The following is a 25,000-nucleotide window of genomic DNA, read 5'->3' as shown; positions in this document are numbered from 1 at the left end:
TTGCAGTCTATATGTTGTAGAAAATCTTTGCTAGCAGTCTACAGGGTACATGAAATCACTATTTGCAGACCAAAGGGTGTGTGCAATCATTGCTTGCAGCCTACATGGTGTGTGAAATCTCTACTCGTAGTCTACATGCACTTGAAATCTCTGTTCGCAGTCTACATGATGTGTGTAATCTCTGCTTGCAGTCTATATGGTGTGCAATCTCTACTTGCAGTCTACATGGTATGTGAAATCTCTGCTTGCGGTCTGCATGGTATGTGATATCTCTGCTTGCAGTCTACATGGTGTGTGTAATCTCTACTTGCAGTCTACATGGTATGTGAAATCTCTGCTCGCAGTCTACATGATGTGTGAAATCTCTGCTTGCAGTCTATATGGTGTGTGGAATCTCTACTAGCAGTCTAAATAGTATATGAAATCTCTGCTTGCAGTCTACATGGTGTGTGCAATCTCTACTTGCAGTCTACATGGTATGTGATATCCCTGCTTACAGTCTACATGGTCTGGGAAATCTCTGCTTGCTGTCTACACAGTATGCGCAATCTCAGCTTGCTGTCTATATGTTGTGTGCAATCTCTACTTGTAGTCCACATGGTATGAGCAATCTGTGCTTGCAGTCCAAAGGGTGTGAAATCTTTACTTGCAGTCCATATGGTGTGTGTAATCTCTGCTCGCAGTTTTCATGGTGTGTGCAATCTCTGCTAGCTGTCTACATATCGTGAGCAATCTCTGCTTGCAGTTTACATGGTGTGTGCAATCTCCGATCACCATCTCATAGTGTGTGCAATCTCTGCTGGCAGTCCACATGGTGTGTGCAATCTCTGCTCGCAGTCTACAAGGAGTGTGTAATATCTGTTTGCTGTCCACATGGTGTGAGCAATCTCTGCTTGCATTTTACATGGTGTGTACAATCTCTGCTCATCATCTACATATGTGTGATATCTCTGTTGGCAATCTATATGGCATGAGCAGTCTGTGCTCGCAGTTTACATGGTGTGTTCAGTCTCTGTTCGCAGTCTACATGGTATGTGCAATCTCTGCTGGCAGTCTACTTGGAATGTGTAATCTCTGCTTGGAGTCTACATGGTGTGTACAATCTCTGCTCACTGTCTATATGGTGTGTACAATCTCTGTTTTAAGACTAAATGGTGTGTTCAATCGCTGATTGCTGTTTACATAGTGTGTGCAAAATCCGCTCGCAGTCTACATGGTGGGTGCAATTTCTGATTGCAGTTTACATGGTGTGTACTATCTCTGCTTGTAGTCTATATAGTGTGTGCAATCTCTGTGTGCAGTCTACATGGTGTATGTAGTCTCTGCTTACAGTCTACACCATATATGCAATCTCTCCTTGCAGTCTGCATGGTGCGTGCAATCTCTACTCAAAGTCTACATGGTGTGTGCAGTCTCTGTTCATAGTCTATATGGTCTGTACAATCTCTTCTTGCAGTGTACATTGTGTGTGCAATTTCTGCTTGTAGGCTACATGGTGTGTGAAATCTCAGGTTGCAGTGTACATGGTGTGTGTAATCTCTGCTTGCAGTTTACATGGCTTGTGCAATCGCCTCTCGCAGTCTTCATGGTGTGTGCAATGTCTGCTCGCAGTCTACATGGTATGTGCAATCTCTGCTTGCAGTCTAATTGGAATGTGTAATCTCTGCTTGTAATCTACATGGTGTGTGCAATCTCTGTTTGCAGTGTACATGGTGTGTACAATCTCTACTTGCTATCTACATATAGAGTGCCATCTCTACTCTCAGTCTACAGGGTGTGTGCAATCTCTGCTTACAGTGTACACGGTGTGTGAAATCTCTGCTTGCAGTTTACATGGTGTGTGAAAACTTTCTGCTTGCAGTCTACTTGTTGTATGTAATATCTGCTTGCAGTCTAAACGGCGTGTACAATCTCTCCTTGTAGTCTACATCGTGTGTGCAACCTCTGTTCATAGTCTGTATGATCTGTGCAATGTCTGCTTGCACGCTTCATGGTGTGTGAAATCATTGCTTGCAGTGTTCATGGTGTGTGCAATCTCTCCTTGCAGTGTATAGGGTATGTTGAATATCTGCTTGCATTCTACATGGATTTTGCAATCTCTACTTGCAGTCTACTTGGTGTGTGCAATCTCTCCTTGCAATATACATGAATGTATGCAATCTCTGCTCTCAGTCTACATGGTGTGTGCAATCTCTCTTTGCATTCTACATGGTGTGTGCAATCTCTTTTTGCAGTCTACATGGTGTATGTAATTACTGTTCTCAGTCTACATAGTGTGTGTATTCTCTCCTTGCAATCCACATGATGTATGCAATATCTCCTTGCAGTCTAAATGGTCTGTGCAAACTCTCCTTACTTTCTACATGGTGTGTGCTATCTCTGCTCGCAGTCTATATGGTATGTGCAATCTCTGTCTGCAGTCTACATGATGTGTGCAATCTCTGTTTACAGTCTACATGGTTTGTGCAATTTCTCCTTGTAGTCTGCATGGTGTGTGCAATCTCTCCTTGCAATCTTCAGGGTGTGTGCAATATCTATTTGCAGTCTATATGGTGTGTGTAATCTCCTCTTGCATTCTACATTGTGTGTGCAATCTTTAATCGCAGTCTACATGATGTGTGTAATCCCTGCTCACAGTTTACATGGTGTGTGTAATCACTGCTTTCAGTTTACATAGTGTGTGCAATCTTTCCTTGCAGTCATCATGGCGGGTGCAATATCTCCTTGCAGTGTATATGGTGTGTGCAATTTTTTTGCACATTCAACATTGTGTGGGCAATCTCTGCTTGGTGTCTACATGGTGTGGGAAATCTCAGGTTGCAGTGTACGTGGTGTGCGCAATCTCTGTTTGCAGTCTACATGGTTTGTGCAATCTCCTCTTATAGTCTACATAGTGTGTGCAGTCTCTGTTCGCAGTCTACATGGTGTGTGCAATCTCTACTTGCGGTCTACATGGAATTCGTAATCTCTACTTGTAGTCTATGTGGTGTATGCAATCTTTTTTCGTAATGTACATGGTGTGTATAGTCTCTACTCGCTATCTAAATACTGAGTGCAATCGCTGCTTTCCGTCTACAGGGTGCGTGCAATCTCTTGTTGCAGTGTACACGGTGTGTGAAATCTCTGCTTGCAGTTTACACGGTACATGAAAACTCTCTGTGTGCAGTCTACTTGGTGCATGTAATCTCTCCTTGCAGTCTACACGGTGTGTGCAATGTCTCCTTGCAGTCTACATGGTGTGTGCAACATCTGTTCATGGCCTGTATGGTCTGTGCAATTCTTCTCGCAATCTACATTATGTGTACAATCTCTGCTTGCAGTCTACATGGTGTATGAAATCTCTGCTTGCAGTGTATATGGTGTGTGCAATCTCTGCTTGCAGTCTATATGGTGTGTTAAATCTCTGCTTGCATTCTACGTGGTTTGTGCAATCTCTGCTTGCAGTGTACTTGGTGTGTGCAGTCTCTCCTTGCAATTTATATGGTGTGTGCAATCTCTGCTCTCAGTCTACATGGTGTGTGCAATCTCTCCTTGCATTCTACATGGTGTGTGCAGTCTTTGCTTGCAGTCTACATTGTGTGTGCAATCTCTGTTCGAAGTCTGCTTGATGTATGTAATCACTATTCTCAGTCTACATGTGTGTATTATCTCCTTGAAGTCTACATAATGTGTCCAATATCTCATTGCAGTCTACATGGTGTGTGCAATCTTCTCTTGCTGTCTAAACGGTGTGAGCAAACTCTCCTTGCTGTCTACATGGTTTGTGCTATCTCAGGTCTATATGGTGTGTGCAATGTCTGTCTGCAGTCTGCATGCTGTGTACAAGCTCTGTTTGTAGTCTATGATGTGTGTGCAATCTCTGTTTGCAGTCTACATGGTATGTGCAATCTCTCCTTGCAGTCTACATGGTGTGTGCAATCTTTCCTTGCAATCTTCATGGCATGTTCAAAACCTCCTTGCAGTCTATATGGTGTTTGCAATCTCTTCTCACATTCAACATGGTGTGTAAAATCCCTGCTCTCAGTTTACATGGAGCGTGTAATCTCTGCTTTCAGTTTACATGGTGTGTGCAAAATTTGATCGCAACCTATATGGTATATGCAATCTCTACTTGCAGTTTACATGGTGTTTGTAATCTCTGCTTGCAGTGTACATGGTATGTGCAATCTCTAATTGCAGTCTACATGGTGTGTGAAATCCCTGCTCACAGTTTACATGGTGCGTGAAATCTCTGCTTTAGGTTTATATGGTGTGTGCAAAATTTGCTCGCAGTCTATATGGTGTGTGCAATCTATACTTGCTGTTTACATGGTGTGTGTAATCTCTGCTTACAGTGTACATGGTGTGTGCAATCTCTAATTGCAGTCTACATGGTGTTTGCAATATCTGCTCGCAATCTATGTGGCGTGTGCAATCTCTGTTTTCAGTCTATATGGTGTGTGTAGTTTCTCCTTGCAATCTACATGGTTTGTGCAATCTCTGCTTGCAGTTTACATGGTGTGTGCAATCTCTGCTCCCAGGCTACATGGTATGAGCAATCTCTGCTTACAGTTTATATGGTGTGTGTAATCTCTGCTCACCATGTACATTTTGTGTGCAATCTCTGCTTGCAATCTACATGATGTTTGTAATATCTGTTTGCAGTCTACAGGGTATGTGCAATCTCTGTTTGCACGGTACAAGGTGTGTGAAATCTCTGCTTGCAGTCTACTTGAGGCGGGAAATCTGCATGCCGTCTACATGGCGTGCGCAATCTCTCCTTGCAGTTTACATGGTGTGTGCAATCTCTGTTCGCAGTCTAAATCATGTGTGCAGTCTCTGTTCATAGAGTATATGATCTGTACAATCTCTTGTTGCAGTCCACATTGTGTATGCAATCTCTGCTTGCAGTTTACATGGTGCGTGAAATTTTTTATTACAGTATACATGTTGTGCTCAATCTCTCCTTGCAGTCTATAGGTTGTTTGGAATCTTTGCTTGCAGTCTGCATGGTATGCGCAATCTCTGCTCGCACTCTACTTGGTGTGTGCAATCTCTCCTTACAATATACATGGTGTGCACAATATCTCCTTGCATTCTACTTGGGGTGTGTAATCTTTGCTTACAGTGTATATGGTGTGTACAATTTCTGTTCGCTGTCAACATGGTGTGTGTAATCACTGTTCGCAGTCCTTAGTGTGTGCGTATTTTCTCCTTGCAGTCTACATGGTGTGTGCGAATATCTCCTTGCAGTCTACATGGTTTGTTCAAATCTCTGTCTGCAGTCTTTGTGGTGTGTACAATCTCTCTCTGCAGTCTATAGGGTGTGTGTAATCTCTGTAGTCTACATGTGGCGCGCAGTGTCTGTTTGTAGTCTCTATGGTGTGTGCAATCTCTCCTTGCAGTCTACATGGTGTGTGAAATCTCTCCTTGCATTCTACATCGTGTGTGTAATCTCTGCTCGCTGTCTGCATGGTGTGTGAAATCTCTGCTTGCACTCTATATGGTGTGTGCAATCTCTGGTCACAGTATACCTTGTTTGTGTAATCTCTGCTTTCAGTGTATTTGGTGTGTGCAATCGCTGATTGCAGTTTACATTGTGTGTGCCAAATATGATTGCAGTTTACATGGTATGTACAATCTCTGCTTGTAATCTATAAGGTGTGTGCAATCTCTGCTTGTAGTCTACATGGAGTATGTAATCTCTGCTTGCATTCTACACTGTGTTTAATCTCTCCTTGCAGTCTACATGGTGTTTGCAATCTGTATTCATAGTCTATATGGTGAGTGCAATTTCTTCTCACAGTCTACGTTGTGTGTGCTATCTCTGCTTGCAGTCTACATGGTGTGTGCAATATTAGCTTTCAGTGTTTATGGTGTATGCACTCTCTCCTTGCAGTGTGTATGTTGTGTGAAATCTCTTCCTTCAGTCTACTTGGTGTATGCAATCTCTGCTTGCAGTCTAATTGGCGTGTGCAATCTCTCCTCACAATGTACATGGAGTGTATAATCTCTGCTCTCATTCTACATGGTATGTGTAATCATTGTTTGCAGTCTACATGGGGAATGTAATCTCCCCTTGCAGTGTTACTGGTGTGTGCAATATCTTCTTGAAGTCTATATGGTGTGTGTAATCTCATCTTGCAATCTAAATAGTGTGTGCAAATTCTCCTTGCAGTCTACATGGTGTGTGCAATCCCTTCTCGCAGTCTTCGTGGTGTGTGAAATCACTCTCTGCAGTCTACATGGTGTGTACAATCTCTCCTTGCAGTCTACATGGTGTGTACAATCTCTGTTTGTAGTCTACATGGTTTGTGCAATCTCTGCTCGCTGTCTATGCAATCTCTCCTTGCAGTCTACAGGGTGTGTACACTCTCTAATTGCAGTCTACATGACACGTGCAATCTCTCATTGAAGTGTGTATGGTGTGTGCAATCACTTCTGGCATTCTACATTGTGTTGCAATCTCTGCTCACAGTCTATATGGTGTGTGCAATCTCTGCTCTCACTCTATATATTGAGTGCAATCTCTACTAACAGTTTACATGGTGTGTGCAATCTCTGTTCACAGTTTATATGGTGTGTGCAGTCTCTGCTTTCAGTCTACATGGTGTGTGCAATCGCTACTTTCTGTTTACATGGTGTGTGCAAAATCTACTCGCACTCTACATGGTGTGTGCAATCTCTGTTTGCAGGCTACATGGTGTGTGCAATTTTTGCTTGTATTCTACATGGTGTTTTCAATCTCTTCCTGCAGTCTTCTTTGTGTGTGCAATCTCTGCTTACAATTTATATGATGTGTGCAATCTCTGCTTGCATTCTACCTGGTGTGTGCAATCTCTGCTTACCCTCTATATCATGTGTCTAATCTCTGTATGTAGTTTTCGTTGTGTTTACAATTTCTGCTTGAAGTCTACGTGGAGTCTGCAGTCTCTTCTTGCAGTCTACATGGTGCGTGCAATCTCTGCTTTCACTTTACATGGTGTGTGCAATCTCTCCTTGCAGTTTATGTGGTGTGTGCACTCTCTCCTTGTTGTCTACATGGTGTGTGCAGCCTCTGCTTGCAGTTTACACGGCGTGTGCAAGCTTTGCTTGCAGTTTACATGATGTTTGTAATCTCTGCTTGCAGTGTCTATTGCGTGTGCAATCTATACTTGCAGTCTACATGGTGTGTGTATTCTCCACTTGCGGTTTGCATGGTGTGGGTAATCTCTGGTTGCAGTCTACGTGGTGTATGCAATCTCTGCGTGCAGTTTACATGGTGTGTGCAATCTTTGCTTGCAGTCTACATCTTTTTTGCAATCTCTGCTTGCAGTCCACATGCTGTGTGTAATCTCTGTTTGCATTTTACATGGTATGTGCAGTCCCTACTTGCAGTCTACATGGTGCATGCAGTCTCTGCTTGTAGTCTACATGGTGTGTGCAATCTTTGCTTGCAGTTTACATGGTACTTCGCTTCTGCTGTATGTAGAGGTTACAGCTCTTGTTGAAGAGAGAGCTGTTGTTGTTGTTGGTGGTGGAACAGAAGTTTCCCTTGACATTGTAAGTGCTGTTGTTTTTGTTGGAGTTGAGTCTGTTATTATCTTTAATGTTTGTATCATTAAATCTTTGACTGGCAAAGGATCTTTATCTTTTCTTTCATATTCAGTTGCACAAAATATTTATATTGTATCACTTGCTTAGGATTCTTGAGATCATGTTCTTTAATGTATATATGACCACAGTAGAGACACTGTTCCCTTGAAGCCGTTTGGTAAATTGAGTAGTTATAGCCTACATACGTTAACGGGGCCTAAGCGATGGCAGACAGGGCAGCCAAAATGGACTACAGTCCACCCCAAAAAGCCATTACAAAGTCCTTCAAAAGGAAGGCAACTCTGTGTACACCATAAAAAATGGGAAAAGTACGTTATTATTATTATTATTATTATTATTATTATTATTATTATTATTATTATTATTATTATTATTACTACTACTACTTGCTGAGCTACAACCCTAGTTAGAATAGCAGGATGCTATAAGCCCTTGGCCCCTGGGCTTATAGCATCCTAGGAAAATAGCCCGGTGCGGATGGGAAACAAGAGAAAATAAGATATTTTAAAAACAGGAACACTTAAACAAATATTTCCCATATAAACTATGAACAACTTTAACAAAACAAGAGGAAAAATTGGATAGAAAGTGTGCCTAAGTCTACCCTCAACCAAGAGAAAACTTTCCCAAGAAAGTGGAAGATCATGGTACAGAGGCTATGGCACTACACACGACTAGAGAACAATGGTTTGATTTCGGAGTGTCCTCTTAGAAGAGCATCTTACCATAGCCAAAGAGTCTCTTCTACCCTTATCAAGAGGAAAGTAGCCACTGAACAATTATATTGCAGTGGTTAACGCCTTATTTGAAGAAAAATTGTTAAGCAATCTCAGTGTTGTCAAGTGTATGCAGACAGAGAAGAATCTGTAAAGAAATGCCAGACTTCTCGGTGTATGTGTAGGCAAAGGGAAAGTGAACCGTAACCAGAGAGAAGAATCCAATGAATTACTGTCTGGTCAGTCAAATGACCCCATAACTCCCTAGCGGTAGTATCTCAAATGGTGGCTGGTGCTCTGACCAACCTACTACCTATATATATATGTATATATATATATATATATATATATATATATATATATATATGTGTGTGTGTGTGTGTGTGTGTGTGTGTGCATATATAATTAATATATATATATATATATATATATATATATATATATATATATATATATATATATATATATATATATATATATATATATATATATATATGTATGTATGTATATATATACAGAGAGAGAGAGAGAGAGAGAGAGAGAGAGAGAGAGAGAGAGAGAGAGAGAGAGATTAGTTAGTCTGGACCCCTTGAAATAAGCAATTCTATTGACAGGGTTAATTTTACGAAATCTCATCTTCATAATAATAATAATAATAATAATAATAATAATAATAATAATAATAATAATAATAATAATAATAATAATAATAATAATAATAATAATAATGTCACTTTAATTAAGAAATATGAAAGTAAACAAATGCATTTTCATTAGTTTGCTTTATTTATTTAGATAAATAGCATTAATATTTTATTGGCTAATACTGATTACTTTTCAGCTTAGTTTTCTAAGTTGATACATGATCATATGTTAGGAAACATGATTTTATTTTTTGATATATGGTAGTTAAATAAATCAATACTGATGCTAAATTTGGATTTCACATTAAATAGAAGAAAATCGTATAACAGGAAAAACCAGAGATTTCTAACCTCCGCTAATGGTAAATGGATTCGCCATGGCTTGATATCTATCTCTGGTGGAAATTTGGTCAAAATCCGTCGAATAGTTTTGAAGTTATCTTTAAAGCCGGATCCGGATCTGAATCCTCTCCAACATTTATTGGGTTCGTACATGATGTAAGATCTATCTCTGGTGAAAATTTCGTCAAAATCCGATGAGTAGTTTTGACGTAATCTTGTCCATCATAAACCGACTTGATCGAATAAACTCCTGAGCGGAGGTAATTAATGGTGATGGTTATTAAACAGGGTAGTGAAGTCCCTGTAGAGTTAATGACCATACAAAGTCAAATTATACTAATTTGGCCGATTTTCACAAGTTTCTATGTATCAGTTGTTAATTCCTCATAGCTTTCAAACCCGTTACATCTCGTTGTAGAAAATTTCCTTCTTTAGCAGGAACTGCTGGATCCAGTATTGGTATCGATCCAATCTCTAAAAGCCGAAACACGAGTATAGACACCTGGGCTGTTGGGGAAGGCGCATCCTACACCGTAGCTGACAATCCCAATTTGAACCCATTTATCTGGGCATACCTGGGTTACAAGGGGCCCACCACTGTCTCCCTGAAAAAAAAAAATTTAGTTATCAAGAAACTTTTAAATTATATATATATATATATATATATATATATATATATATATATATATATATATATATATATATATATATAGATAGATAGATAGATAGATAGATAGATAGATAGATAGATAGAGATAATTATATACTACGGAGAATATTTATAAACAGAGTGAATCAATTTGATGCACAAAATAGAAGCGTATTTTCCAGATAGTTACAAAATCTTTTAATAGAAATATTTTATCATAATATAATTTTTTTTTAAATGAAGAAGAATCAAAAGACATTAACAAAAAAAATCGACTTATTAGGAATTTAAATCAATAAAGTACAAAGGCTAATCTAAAAATCATCAAGTACTTAGATGAATAATGAATTATCTTGATTCTAAGGAGAAAAAACAATAATTTCCCTCATAACAGAAAACGATATTTTCCTTTGTAACTGCAGGAGAAAGACCTCAGACATGCCCTTATTCATGTTGGGGATTGACAATTATCATCACCATGCTAGCCAAAGCAGATTGGTGATGGTGGGAGACTCTCTCTGATTACTTACAGCAAACCAATATAGCATGGGTGTCCCTGACTAGTACAGCCCTTCTAATTATGACAATACAAAAACACTTTCACCATGTTAAATATCCCCTCTCAGAAGTAGTATGTATCTCCTTTTTTTTATCATACATACCTGGCATGTATCTTTGCTGGGCGTGAGAGCGCACAAGACCTTTGATGTATCCGATGGTAGATATACTAAAGGGATACATTGGCTTATAGTTATTATGTCCAGTGTCACCTCTTGGAGAAGGCTTGGTAAGGTGAAGCTACCTGAGAAAGGTATGGAGTATCATCAGTGAAGTTTAATTTTCACAGTTTCATTCCATTTATTTTTATCTTCAAATTCTTTGTTGGAGAGAGAGAGAGAGAGAGAGAGAGAGAGAGAGAGAGAGAGAGAGAGAGAGAGAGAGAGAGAGAGAGAGAAATCCGTTGACTTTCTTTTGCCCTTGATTTGTGTTACCAATTTTGTCCCACTTATCATACATATTTCTAATTGATTACCATATGTTCACTTTTATAAGAGAGAGAGAGAGAGAGAGAGAGAGAGAGAGAGAGAGAGAGAGAGAGAGAGAGAGAGAGAGAGAGAGAGAGAGAGAGAGATTGGTTTACACATTTTCGCCCTAAATTTGTACTAGTAATATGGTTCCACTTATTGTTCATATTTCTAGAATATGTTCCCCTTAATCACGAGAGAGAGAGAGAGAGAGAGAGAGAGAGAGAGAGAGAGAGAGAGAGAGAGAGAGAGAGAGAGAGAGAGGGGGGGGAGGTCCATTAGTCATCCTTACCATAATCTAAAGTCCCCCATCCTGTAGCTACGGCCTTTCCTCCGAAGGGAATATCCGATTCCTCCGCCAGACAGATTGGTTGGATAGACGCATCGTTCTCGTAAGCCAGGTCACTCGGAAGCTCGATTAGGGCAATGTCGTTCGCCTGAGAGATGAAATATGTCAAAGGTCAATGAATTTATGTATTCTAGAAGTTTTATTCCAGCTGTGACCAAGTTGTGGAATGAGCTTCCTGTTCGGGTAGTTGAATCAGCAGAACTTCAAAAGTTCAAAGTTGTAACAAATGTTTGTATGTTGAAGAAACAGACGTAAGTCTCATTTTATAGTTTATATATGAGAGATCTTTTAATGTTGTTACTAGTCTTAAAATAGTTTATCTAATAATAATGATAATAATAATAATAATAATAATAATAATATCTTGGTAGGAGACCCTCCTTCAAACAGGTGGAGTTAAATACTATGGCTGCATCGGCAGAATCTAATTTCTTGTCCAATTTCTCGATTCTTCGGACAATTCTTTTTTCAGGATTGCTACATTCAGCTAGCAAGTTGGTGAAGCTCATCAGGGTGAAGGATACAAATTGGACAAGAAATTGAATAATAATAATAATAATAATAATAATAATAATAATAATAATAATAATAATAGTAAGTAATGTAGCTATTATAGGCCTATCTCACAATTACAAAACCAACTGACGTAGTTATTAGAGCCCCATATGTTAATTCTAGGTTTAATTCACAATTGACTAAACCATATGGAAGCTGATTGATTATTTGCTGGAAAAAAAAAAGTTTTTTTATTACGGAAAATTACCTTAAATTAACCAAAATAGGATATTACTATTAGGTGGAGAATTATATGAATTAGGCTCGAAAAATAGAGCACCAGAAGTATTAGATTCGGAAATTTACAACTGCAGGGGATTAAGCTCAGAGATAATGGGGAATTAGAATTGGAAATTTGGAGGTACGAAGGAATTAGGATAAAAAATTAGAAATATTGGGGAATCAGACTATGATTACACTCAGGATATTAGAGTCAGAATTATGACACGGGATTATTGGACATAGATATTTAGAACTACGAGGAATTAGGCTCCAAAATTAGAGATAAGGGCAATTAGACTTGGAAATTTATAACTACATTCAATTAGGCTCAGAAATTAGATATAGGGAAGAATTAGACTGGGAAATTAAATTACAAGGGCATTTTAGACTCAGAAATTAGAACTAAATTGTATGTTAGACACAGAATTTAGAGCTAGGGGATTTAGACTCAAGAATTAGAGGAACAGGGGAATTGGACTCGGAAATTTGGAGCAACAGAGGAATTACACTCAAATTTAGGGGTACAATGGCATTAAACTCTGTATCTAGAGCAATAGGTGATTTAGACTCAGAAATTAGAGCTACAAAGGTTTTGAATCGGAAATCGGAGCAACAGGGGAATTAGACTTGGAAATCGCAACTACACAGAAATTACATTCAGAAATTTAGAGCTTCAGTGGGAATGATACTCTGAAATTAGAGCCACGGGGGAAATAGACTTTGGAATTAGAGCCACGGGAATTAGACTTTGAAATTAGAGCCACGGGGGAAATAGACTTTGGAATTAGAGCCACGGAAATTAGACTCTGAAATTAGAGTCATGGGGGAATTAGACTGAAATTAGAGCCACGGGGCAATTAGACTGTAATTAGAGCCAGAGAAATTGGACTCTGAAATTAGAGTCAAATGGGAATTAGACTCTAAAAATAGAGCCACGGGGAATTAGACTTGGAAATTAGATCCATGGGAGACTTAGACTGGGTAATTAGAGCCACGGAGAAATTAGACTCTGAAATTAGAGCCAAGGGGGAATTAGGCTTTGAGATTAGAGCCACGAGGGAAATAGACTCTGAAATTAGAGCCAAGGGGGAATTAGGCTTTGAGATTAGAGCCACGAGGGAAATAGACTCTGAAATTAGAGCTACTGTGGAATCAGACTCTGAAATTAGAGCCATGGGAATTTGACTCTGAAATTAGAGCTACGGGAATTAGACTTTGAAATTGGAGCCAAAGAATAATGAAACTCTGAAATTAGAGCCACTGGGTAATTAGACTCTGTAATTAGAGCCACGGGAATTAGACTATGAAATTAGAGCCACGGGGATTTAGAGTTAGGAATAAGGGCCACAGGGGAATTGGAGTGTGAAATTAGAGCAACGGGTTGATTAATCTCAGAAATTAGAGCCAAGGGGAATTAGACTCTGAAATCAAAGCCACGGGAATTAGACTCTGAAATTAGAGACACGGGGTAATTAGACTCTGTAATTAGAGCCAAGTGAAACATACTGGAAAATTAGAGCCACGGTGAATTGGACTCTGAAATTAGAGCCACTAAGGATCAGACTGAAATTAGAGACAAAAGGGAAATCCGATCAGAAATTAGAGCTACAGCGGAATGAGACTCACAAATTAGAGCGAGTGCGAATAAACTCTGAAATTAGAGCCAAGGGGAATTTGACTCTGCAATTAGAGCCTCGGGAATTAGACTCTAAAATTAGAGCCCCGGGAGAATTACACTCTGAAATTAGTGCCACGGGGGAAATATACTCTAAAATTAGAGGTACACACGAATCTGACTCGGAAATTAGAGCCACGGGAAATTAGACCTGAAATTTGAGCCACGGGGAGTTAGACTGAAAATATAATCACGTTAATTAGACTCTGAAATTAGAGCCACGGGGTAATAAGACTGAAATTAGAGTAACACGGTAATTACACTCTAAAATTGGGCCATGGGAATTAGACTCTGAAATTAGGGCCATGGGGTAATTAGACTCAGAAATTAGAGTCGTGGGAGTATTAGACTCTGAAAATAGAGCCAGGGGGGAATTACAGTGAAATTAAAGCTACAGAGAAATAGACTCTGAGATTAGAGTTACAGCCCAATTAGGTTCGGAAATAAGAACCACGGGGAATTAGACTCTGAAATTACAGCCACTGGGAATTAGACTCAGAAATTAGAGCTAAAAGGGAATTAGACTCTGAAATTAGAGCCAATGGAAATTAGACTCGGAAATCCGAGCCACGGCGAATTAGACTCCGAAATTAGAGCCACGGGAAACTAGACTCTGAAATTAGAACCACATGGAAATTAGAGTCGGAAATTAGAGCCACGATGAATTAGACTCCGAAATTAGAGCCACGGGAAATTAGACTCTGAAATTAGAACCACATGGAAATTAGACTCGGAAATTAGAGCCACAGGAATTAGACTCTGAAATTAGAGTCACAAGGAAATTAGACTCTGAAATTAGACCCACGGCAGAAATAGACTCTGAAATTAGAGTTACAAGGAAATTAGACTCTGAAATTAGAGCCACATGAGAGTTAGAATCTCCAGTTAGAGCTAAAGTGGAGTTGCACTTGGAAATTGGAGCAACGGGGGAATTAGACTCTGAAATTAGAGCCACGTGGAAATTGCACTCGGAAATTCCAAGTTTTTTCATCTTAGAATGAAAATCCAATATGATTTGATATTTCAATCCTATATTAAGTATAGGTTGAACTTAATAGAACATTTGAATAAACACAGAATGATTGTTAATGATATCGATTTGTTTTCAAAAGTGAAAAAAGTGTAATTTTTTCATTATTATTATTATTATTATTATTATTATTATTATTATTATTATTATTATCACTTTCTAAGCTAAAACCTTAAGTGGGAAACCAGGATGCTATGAGCCCAAGGGCTCCAACAGTTAAATTAGCACAGTGAAGAAAGGAAATAATGAATTAAATAAACTACAAGAGAAGTAACTAACAATTAAAATAAAATATCTTGAAACAGTAACAACACGAAAATAAATCTTTTATATATACACTATAATTAGAAAAAATATTATAAGAAAAAAAAGATAGAATAGTGTGCTTGAGTGTAACCTCGTACAACTAACTAAAGTGAAGGAGTTGTAGTTTTCGTGAATGATGAATCCTGTTGCCTTCAAAGTGGTTGTTAAATACTGGTTGTTATTTCCATAACCAATTTCGACTCCGTTACGGTCAGGCTGGTTCCTGAGGAAGGAGAGTTTAGGTTGAATGATACCATTTTATATCATTTAGGTAAAGAAATATTTTTCCAAATTATATTGTCAGAGAAGTTCTGTACCGAATATATTATCATTATTTTTGTCACATTATAAAACATGATTGTTTTGAGGAATTATAATGTATATATGTTTGTTGTTGAATTACACTAAATATATTTTTTCTTAAATTGTAATGTAAAAAGTTTTTTTTTTTTTCAAATTATGCTTCCGATTTTTTTTTAAATTAGCTGAAGCAGTATTTTGTCAAATTATAATGAAAAATATGGTCAAACATATTAACAATGAAACCAAGTTTTTCATATTATACTGGAAATGAAAAAAAAATCAAATATAGAACATTAAAAAGTTTGATCAAGTTTTGCTAATAAAAAATAATCATAATGACCAATTTCTTTGACAAAAAGAAAATAAAAACATTTAGTGTAAATATGCTGGAAAGGTGTGTACTGTAATTTTTTTCCAGGGAAAATGTTCTTCCAGTCTCTGATGGAAAATTATTAATGTATTTACTCGCTATAATAACGAAAAAATGACCAGTCTCATCCTCTAGTTTAATAAAATTTACTAAATTCACAAACTCATACCGAAACCAAAGTGTGAAATGGCGGACTTTTTGGTATGGAGAAATATAATTCAACAAACTACTATGAAAATACAATGCATAATGACCAGAGTCAGCCACTACTATAAGCGAATATAGCAGAAGTACAGAAGTAATTATTCCCACCCAGTAGTTTGGTCTCCAGCCCTATATCTTTAACACACTTGACCCAGGAGCTTCGTAAACAAACATTATCTCATTGCTCCTCTGTTCTAGCAAGCGGTACATGGATATGCAGTGTATGTTAAGGTATCATAGTTACCTAAGATATTTTTGTTACATTTACACAAATCAGTAGTGAGAAATTGTCGACCTATAGCTATCCTTATGGCCAGAGCATGTTGAAGATTTTTGCCAATCATGTTGCTTGTCAGCAGATCATAATATATATTTTGGGTTGAACCCAGTCTTAAGAAAGCAACGGCCGATCACTATCTTTATGGCCAGAGCATGTTGAAGATTTTGCCCAATCGCGATGCTTGTTAGCAGACCATGTTATATATTTTGGATTGGACCCAGTGGCTAGAAAGGGACAGCCGATCACTATCCTTTTGGTCAGAGCATGTTGAAGATTTCGCCCAATCGTGATGCTTGTTGGCAGACCATGTTATATATTTTGGGTTGGACCCAGGGGCTAGAAAGGGACAGCCGATCACTATCCTCATGGTCAGAGTATGTTGAAGATTTTGACCAATCACGATGCTTGTTAGCAGACAGTTTTATATATTTTGTATTGGACCAAATCGCTTCCCTGGTTTGGAACCCCCCAAAAATTACTCACCCACTATCATCGAAAAAACAGTGAGCAGCCGTCAAGACCCATCTCCTCTTGATGAGTGACCCACCACACTGGTAATTCCGACCCATGATAGTTGGCAGGACAAGCACCTGGTAAGGGTATTCGTTAGGCGAGGCGTCTGCCCCGTTGACAATCCTGTAGTCCAACACATTGATTGTTGCCAAACCACAATCAGCTGATTAGCAATTGGAATTAAAAAAAAAGAATATATTAGGTTATAAGATTATTGGTCTTGGAGAGGGTATCTGCTTAGCAGAGTCAAGTATGAAGGGGTGTAAAGGCATTTTATATATTCAGGATTAAATCAGTTCCATAAATTATTAGCAAAAAAGGATTATTAATCAATGGTTTATGATTTCTCAGATGATTTCACGGTCATCATGTAAGAAGAAGGGATTTTTATATTTCATAAAGATGAAAAGGGCTTTATTCCTATCTATCATGGTTTTAGTAAAAATAAATTTTTAGAGGACTAGCTTCAAAGAAACAGGTTCGATTGTGGAATACTTAGGACGATTATATATATATATATATATATATATATATATATATATATATATATATATATATATATATATATATATATATATATACATACATATATGTATATATATATACATATATGTATATATATATATATATATATATATATATATATATATATATATATATATATATATATATATATATATATATATATATATATATATACTGTAAACAATATATATATATATATATATATATATATTATATATATATATATATATATATATATATATATATATATATATATATATATATATATATATATATACAGTATAACGGATTTTGAGCGAAGCGAAAAATCTATTTTTGGGTGAGATGGCCATGTCGTCCTGATGGAAGTTCCTATAGGGTAGCTTCCCAGGGTATATTACAACTTCGGCGATATTCCCAGAGAATTTACCTTAAGGTACCAGAATTCTAACTCCTGGAGCGAATATCCCTCCTGAAAGGGATATCGCGACATATCAGAGGACGTATTCTTGACACGCCACATGGCAATCTGCATCCCGAACAGAGATTTCGTCTTGTAGGGGGCGATTGGCAAGAAACGAATTCGGGAAAGAAAAAGGGGAGCCACTCCCAAGGCTCCCTATCTCCCGATTCGTATGCGTGCCTGGCGCCAATCCTGGCGCCATCTGTATTCCTTGTAGCGTACACGAGGTGCTACAGATACTGTATGTAGGGAGGGGTCCTACAGCCCTTTCTTAGAAAGGCAAGGGCTGGTCCATCAGGACGACATGGCCATGTCACCCAAAAATAGATTTTTCGCTTCGCTCAAAATCCATTTTTTGGGCTCAAGCCATGTCGTCCTGATAGAAGTATACCAGAGAATTACTGTATCTGTGGATTCTCAGAACGTGCCGTACTCCCCGGAGGTAATTTTTCCCCGGTCGACTAGACCTAGACCCCTAAGATGTTACCGTTATACATCTTTTCAACTAACTATAAACCATGTTAGAGCTTCCTGCCCCCTACAGGGAAGAGTCCTACTAGACTCTGGAAAAGTCTCGAAGAGTACATATACCTATGTATGAATACCAGGCAAGCTAATATAGTGGTCTCGCCCTATATTAAGAAAAGCATAGTTTGTAAAGAACCACTGCGTCAATATGAATATTGACCAGTAATCTGCACAATACTTGTATTGGACAAAGGTTTATATCCGCATAGGAAGAAACTAATAAAACCGCCCTCGTCCCTTTATGGGACGGAGTCCTCCCATTAGGGGACTTCATAAACCAACGCAACATAGCTTGCATAAAAGAACAATTCTATTAGAATTATCCCAGATAAGGTACATAGAATAACTGCTCAATTATACCAATAAATTGACACAGGTGAAAGGGACGCAAGGTTCTCAAGAACAAGTTTATTGACAGACAATAAATAGACAGGTTAACAACAATTATATATATATATATATATATATATATATATATATATATATATATATATATATATATATATATATAAAAAGAGAATAACCCAAAACTTTAAGCATAAGTATAATAGTAAACAGAACTGGTTTATCTGAAAGAAAAAACATCCAATGCCACTTTTTTGAGATACCGAGGTATCAAGTCATAAAAGTCTGTATTACAAATCAATCACATTAGCGTTAGAAACGCTCGGCACACATGTCTGCACTTATGCTAGGTTCACCTTTGAAAAAGGAACAGTCTATGTGGGCACTCGGTGCCCTGATTTAGTTTGTAGTACAGTATGTACCTACACACTCACCCTGGACTTAATCGTCCCAATTAAGACCACTGTTCCTCGCAGAGTTAAACAGTAGGGTTAACCACACGACCCACTGCTACCACAGATCTCTTTAGTTCCTCTACTTGCTTCGCATAGTGGCGAAAGAACACTCTGGAAGACTTCCAGCCAGTGTATGAACGGAGATGTTCAAAATCCATACAATTAAAGAAATTTAGGGATGAGGCAACTTTCCTCGGATCGTGACCTGCGGGTGTACTGTCAGGATCCGCTCTGCGAATAAAATATGTGATTTTCGCTCTGAGTTGATTCAGAGATAAATTTGAGCCTGATGTTTCTCCCCTGAATAGTTGACCACCCTTGAAGTCTGAAGTTCTACGAAGATAGACCTTTAGGCATTCTACTGGACATAGAGATGCATCTTCTTTCAGAGGGCAGATTCTCCAGGGACCCCACCTGTTGGTGGGTAACTCATTCTTGGCGAGAAACGTAGGATCCGGAAACAGGTTCAGTTCCCCCCCATCCAGGAACTGAACACGACCTGCCTCTCTCGAGAGGGCTACGATCTCACTAACCCTGGCCCCGGACGCGAGTGCAAATAGGAAAATAACTTTTTGTGTCAAATCCTTTAACGCACATTCTTCATTGCTCAACAGGGAGGCAAAATGAAGAACTTTGTCTAAAGACCATGAAATGGGCTTTGGGGGTGCTGAAGGTCTGAGCCTAGCGCAGGCTTTCGGAACTTTATTAAAGATCTCGTTACCTAGGTCGATCTGGAAGGCATATAAAATGGGTCTCATCAAAGCAGACTTACACACTGAAATCGTGTTAGCCTCTAACCCTTGACCATGGAGGTGGATGAAGAAAGATAAGCAGAAGTCTGTCAAGATCTGCGGATTCTTCGCCTTTACGAAGGCCACCCATTTTCTCCAAGATGACTCATATTGCCTTCTAGTCGATTTGCACTTATATTCCTCTAGGAAGTCTATGCTGGCTTTCGAAATCCCGAAAGGCTTTCTCACCGCAAGGGAGAGAAAATCATGAGCTGCAGGGTCCGGGTTTTCTGTAATGAAGCGCAGACAGTTGACTTCTGGACTCGCTGGGTCAGAACTGGATGTGGTAGCGGCACAAACTTCAGCTGTAGTTCCAACGCCAGGGGGAACCACATGCTGTTCGGCCATTTGTGGGACACTATTGCCGCTACCCCCTTGAAGGATCTCAGTTTGTTGAGGACCCTCAACAGAAGGTTTTGAGGGGGGAACAGATAAATCCTGGACCATCTGTTCCAGTCGAGGGACATCACGTCCACTGCTGCCGCTAAGGGGTCCTCGTACGGGGACACGTACAGGGGCAACTTCTTGTTGTCTTTCGTCGCAAAGAGGTCTATCTGCAGTTCTGGGACTTGATTCAGAATGAAGGAGAATGATCCTGCGTCTAAGGACCATTCCGACTCTATCGGTGTGAACCTGGATAGAGCGTCCGCTGTCACGTTGCGGACTCCTTGAAGGTGAACTGCCGACAGGTACCACTTCTTCTTTTCCGCCAATCGGAAAATGGCCAACATCACCTGGTTGAGAGGTGGTGACCTCGACCCTTGTCGATTCAAGCATCTCACAACCACCTCGCTGTCCATCACCAATCTTATGTGGATCGAGTGACGCGGGGAGACTTTCTTTAAGGTAAGGAGCACTGCCATAGCTTCTAGAAAGTTTATGTGAAAGGTCCTGAATAGCTTGGACCAAGTCCCCTGGACTTTTTTCCGATGAGAGTGACCTCCCCATCCCTCCTTTGAGGCGTCTGAGTGAATCGTCATCGACGGGGGAGGTGGCTGAAGAAGAACCGACTTCTTTAGATGTCTGGGTTGGGACCAAGGCCTGAGAAGAGTACGTAGCCGAGGCGGCACTGGTCTTTTCAGATCTCTTCGCGCGTTTGATGCATACCTTCTCCAAACTCCGGTTGCATCCTTTAGCTGTGCTCTTAGCACTGGGTCTGTCACCGAAGCAAACTGGAGAGAGCCTAGTACCCTCTCCTGTTCGCGTCTTGATATCCTTTCGGAATCTAGAAGTCTCTTGACAGAACCCGCTATCTCCTTCCTTTTCTTCGCCGGGATGGAGAAACAGTGTGACAAAAGGTCCCAGTGGATTCCCAGCCACTTGAACTTTTGAGATGGAGAAAGTCGAGACTTTTTTCTGTTGATCTTGAAGACTAGGTACTCTAGGAACTGGATCACCTGACTGGAAGCTTGGTAGCATTCTGTCTTGGATGCTGCCCACACCAGCCAGTCGTCCAGGTAGGCTACTACCTGAATTCCCTTTAGGCGTAATTGTTTGAGAGCTGCGCTCGCCAGCTTCGTGAAAATCCTTGGGGCTATGTTTAGCCCGAATGGCATGGCTCTGAAGGCGTATAGTCTCCGTTGTAGCCTGAACCCTAGGTAGGGGGAGAGTCGACGGCTGATTGGAATGTGCCAATAGGCGTCTGACAAGTCTATAGCGACTGAGTATGCCCTCTTGGGCAGTAAGGTCCTTATGTGTTGCAGCGTTAGCATTTTGAATTTGCAATTCACTATGAACTTGTTGAGTGGCGACAAGTCCAGAATGACTCTGAGCTTTTCCGAGTCTTTCTTGGGAACACAAAACAGCCTACCTTGGAATTTGATGGACTTCACCTTTCGGATCACCTTTTTCTCCAACAGTTCTTGAACGTACTCCTCCAGAACGGGGGTGGAGTGTTGGAAAAACCGAAGGCACGGGGGTGGAGTGCTGTACCAGCTCCAGCCCAGTCCATTCTTGAGTAGGCTGTGGGCCCAGGGATCAAAGGTCCAACGATCCCAAAATTTCATCAGTCTCCCTCCTACCGGTATCATTTCACTTGGACTGCCGTCCTGAGGTCTTGCCTCCCTGACCACGACCACCCCTGAATCCCCTTCCCCTTGAGGGGCGCCTAGACGAGCCTCTGGCTGCTCCTCTAGGCTTTGCTCGAAAGGAAGAAGACTGTCCTTCGAACGTTGGGGTGAATGCCGTGGACTGACCCGGCACAGCCTGGGGTACCCACTGAAAGGCGGTCGGGGTTTGTGCCACCATCTGGGGCACTGGAGGCAATGGCAATTGCAGTTGCTGTTGCTGTCTAGAGGGCTTGGCTGGCCGAGACGGTAGCCTAGTCCTCATATTCTTCCTCTTTGGTTGAGGACCCTCATCCGGGGAAGACTTTCTTTTGATAGCCAGGCCCCACTTCTGGAAAAGGTTTCTATTCTCCAAGGCAGCCTTATCAACAACTTCTTTGACCACATCGGTAGGGAAAAGGTCTTTTCCCCAAATGTTAGAGGAGATTAACTTCCTTGGCTCGTGCCTCACCGTAGCCCCGGTGAACACGAACTCCCTACAAGCTCTCCTCGCCTTGACGAAGCCATAAAGGTCCTTCGTCACTGTGGCTAGGTGAGTCTTAGCCACCACCATGAACATTTCATGGACCTTGGGGTCACTTGCCATCGTCTCAAGAGTAGTCTGAAGAGACATTGAGGCAGCCAGTCTTTCTTTTGTCTTGAACTCTCTTCGTAAAAGAAAGTCAGACAGCTTGGGGAGGTCCTCGCCGAATTGCCGTCCGGCAATATCAGCCTCCAACTTTCCCACTGAGAACGTCAGATGGACATCCTTCCAGTCTTTGTGGTCCATAGGCAGGGCCAGCGACAAGGGTTTACACTCCTCCAGGGAGGGGCAAGGCTTGCCGGCCTCGACTGCCTTTAGGACAGCCGCACACTCTTTCTGTAAAAAGGGGAAGGCTCTAGCAGGAGAGGACACAAAGGAAGGGAGCTTCTTGCTCAATGCAGCTACCTTCGAGTTAGAGAAGCCCCTCTCCTTCATCGAGGATGAAAGTAGAGCTTGAGCCTTAGCGTGGTCCATGACTATGACCTCCTTCGGCTCTGTCTCCTCCCTTGAAGCTGGTTCTTTTCTCAGCCGGACATAGCAGTCCGGATATGATGCCTTGCTGGGCCAGAATTCCACCTCCTCTAGGGGAACTGAACCCAGGTTATCCGAGATGACGATCTTTCCAGTCGTCATCGGCATGTGCTCAGCATACCTCCATGGATTAGCATCTGAGCACAAGGGAAGGTCTTTCACATTGAGCCTTTTCCGGGGCCCATGTGATTCTGCAAGGCACTGCATCCGCAGTTCCATAGCAGCCTGATTCTCCTTCTACATTTATTGGATCATTCCAACAATCGAAGAGAGGGCCTGTCCCAGCTCTACTGGGAGACCGGCCGATGTTGAGGGAATAGACTCCGGAATCTGAACCGGAGTAGCCGACACCTCGTCGGCCTCTTCCTCTACGACGTCCGGGGCTTGAACTTCATCCTGACCTTCTGCCAGGAGGTCTTCTTCCAAACGCTCGTCCACGTCAGACATCCTGTCATCTAACTGGATGTCTTGCATCGCGACCGCGACTTCAGTATCCACCTGGATCTGACCTTGGGGGATCTCCTCTTGAGGCTGGGGAATCACTGCATCAGCTGATGCCTTAGGGAAAAGATACGCCCTCATCTTCTCACTTGGAAGATAAGGGCCAGAGGTGTTCTTTTAGAAGCCCCTTACCCAGGTACGAAGCTTCTCCCTTGCTATATCCCTTGATTCCGCCGTCCTAGGGGAATCAAAAGCCTCAGTAATCAGATTAGTGCACACAGTACATACCTGAGGGTCCCAATACTGGAGATCGTCCTTGGAGACAGCGCATGCTGCGTGTCTCCTACAAAACTCATGTCCGCAGAGGTGCTTGCTGCGAACGTTGCAGAAAACATTTCCGCACTTCGGAGGGTCCTCCTGTAAAGAGAAGAAATTTTCCATGAGTATCAATTGAACTATGTATCACTGGATATGCATAGTATAGCATAACAATTCATAAAGGAAAGACACACACTTGTGTTTCCCTCACAACCCATTGTTGCAGCTATCCAGATAATAAAATCAAATGGTTAATCTCTTCTAGAGTAACCAATGCAAGGTTTCCAGAGGAAACAGGTGAAGCTCACACCTAAGCAATGATTTTAAAATCCTGGATAATAGACAGGAAAGAACTCACTTTCCTATCTGTAGGGCAACAGCAAAGGAATGTGCAAGAAAACACAAAAGTGTTAGAACATACAGTGCTGTACCAAAACCCATACCATAGTTTTCTTCTTACTGTATATGTTATACTGAAGAATACTAGTACAGTATAGGAGGATACGTGCTGGCCGGCAGTCACCATAACTAGCTTTAAAGTATACTACTTAACAGCTTATAAGGCGGCAGAACTCTGGTTCAAATGCATGTGCCGGCCGGCAGCAACTGCCGGCCGGCAACAGCCAATGTCGGCCGGCAACTACACAAGGTAGTACCCAGCTGCCAGCCACACTCTTGGTGACCGGCAGACAAGGGCTGACATTAGCCGGCCAGCAAAGGTACAAGACCGATGCCAGCCGGCAGCAAAAGAACCAGAGGACTACACCTGCCCGGCTGCCAGCCTCATAGGCCGGCAGCCGGATCGGGTATAGCACTAGAAGAAAAATAGAATGGATGCCGGGATAAGAGTGTACACTACCTCCAAGCCCGGCAATCCGAAAGAGTGCATATAAGGAAGGGGAAAATCTAATTCAGGCTTCCTGACCAATGCCGTCTGGCTCTACAGGCAGGCATGGATGAGGGACCAAGGGAGGTCCGGGCAGCACTCAAAATATAAGACCCTTGCCGGCCGGCAGCTCTGCCGGCCGGCAAGGGGCTGAGTCAATTCCACATCCTAACCTATATTAGGTCCAGATGTAGAACGACGTACAGTACTGTAATGGCTAGGCCATTACGGAGATAGAGGGGGAAGGGACAAAGAGGGTCCTACCGACCTTGCTTTAGTGACGGATCACCCGCAGCCAAGAAACTTATCTTAGCCTAAGGGAGATCTAAGGGGGGAGGCCAGCAATACTTGCCAGCTCCTAGAGGCACCAAAGCAAGGAAGGTGTTGCTAC

The 25,000-nt window shown here is 41.0% G+C and overlaps 1 protein-coding gene across 1 annotated transcript in view; it reads right to left on the bottom strand.

The window, feature by feature from the left end:
• The window catches only part of LOC137626788 (transmembrane protease serine 9-like), a 97,933-nt gene that overhangs the window by 54,690 nt on the left and 18,243 nt on the right, over positions 1–25,000 (bottom strand). Inside the window, exons 3-8 of the mRNA XM_068357779.1 lie at positions 16,729–16,921; positions 15,194–15,311; positions 11,244–11,388; positions 10,589–10,728; positions 9,714–9,882; positions 9,429–9,578 (exon numbers count right to left, since the gene is read on the bottom strand). Coding sequence (XP_068213880.1) covers positions 9,429–9,578; positions 9,714–9,882; positions 10,589–10,728; positions 11,244–11,388; positions 15,194–15,311; positions 16,729–16,921 — 915 coding nt within the window. The remainder of the gene's footprint in view (positions 1–9,428; positions 9,579–9,713; positions 9,883–10,588; positions 10,729–11,243; positions 11,389–15,193; positions 15,312–16,728; positions 16,922–25,000) is intronic.

This window comes from Palaemon carinicauda, chromosome 34 (genome assembly GCF_036898095.1).
Source record: "Palaemon carinicauda isolate YSFRI2023 chromosome 34, ASM3689809v2, whole genome shotgun sequence".
In the NCBI taxonomy this organism is placed as follows: Eukaryota; Metazoa; Arthropoda; class Malacostraca; order Decapoda; family Palaemonidae; genus Palaemon; species Palaemon carinicauda.
The sequence above is the reverse complement of the archived record's forward strand: the minus strand, read 5'-3'. Positions and strand labels throughout refer to the sequence as shown.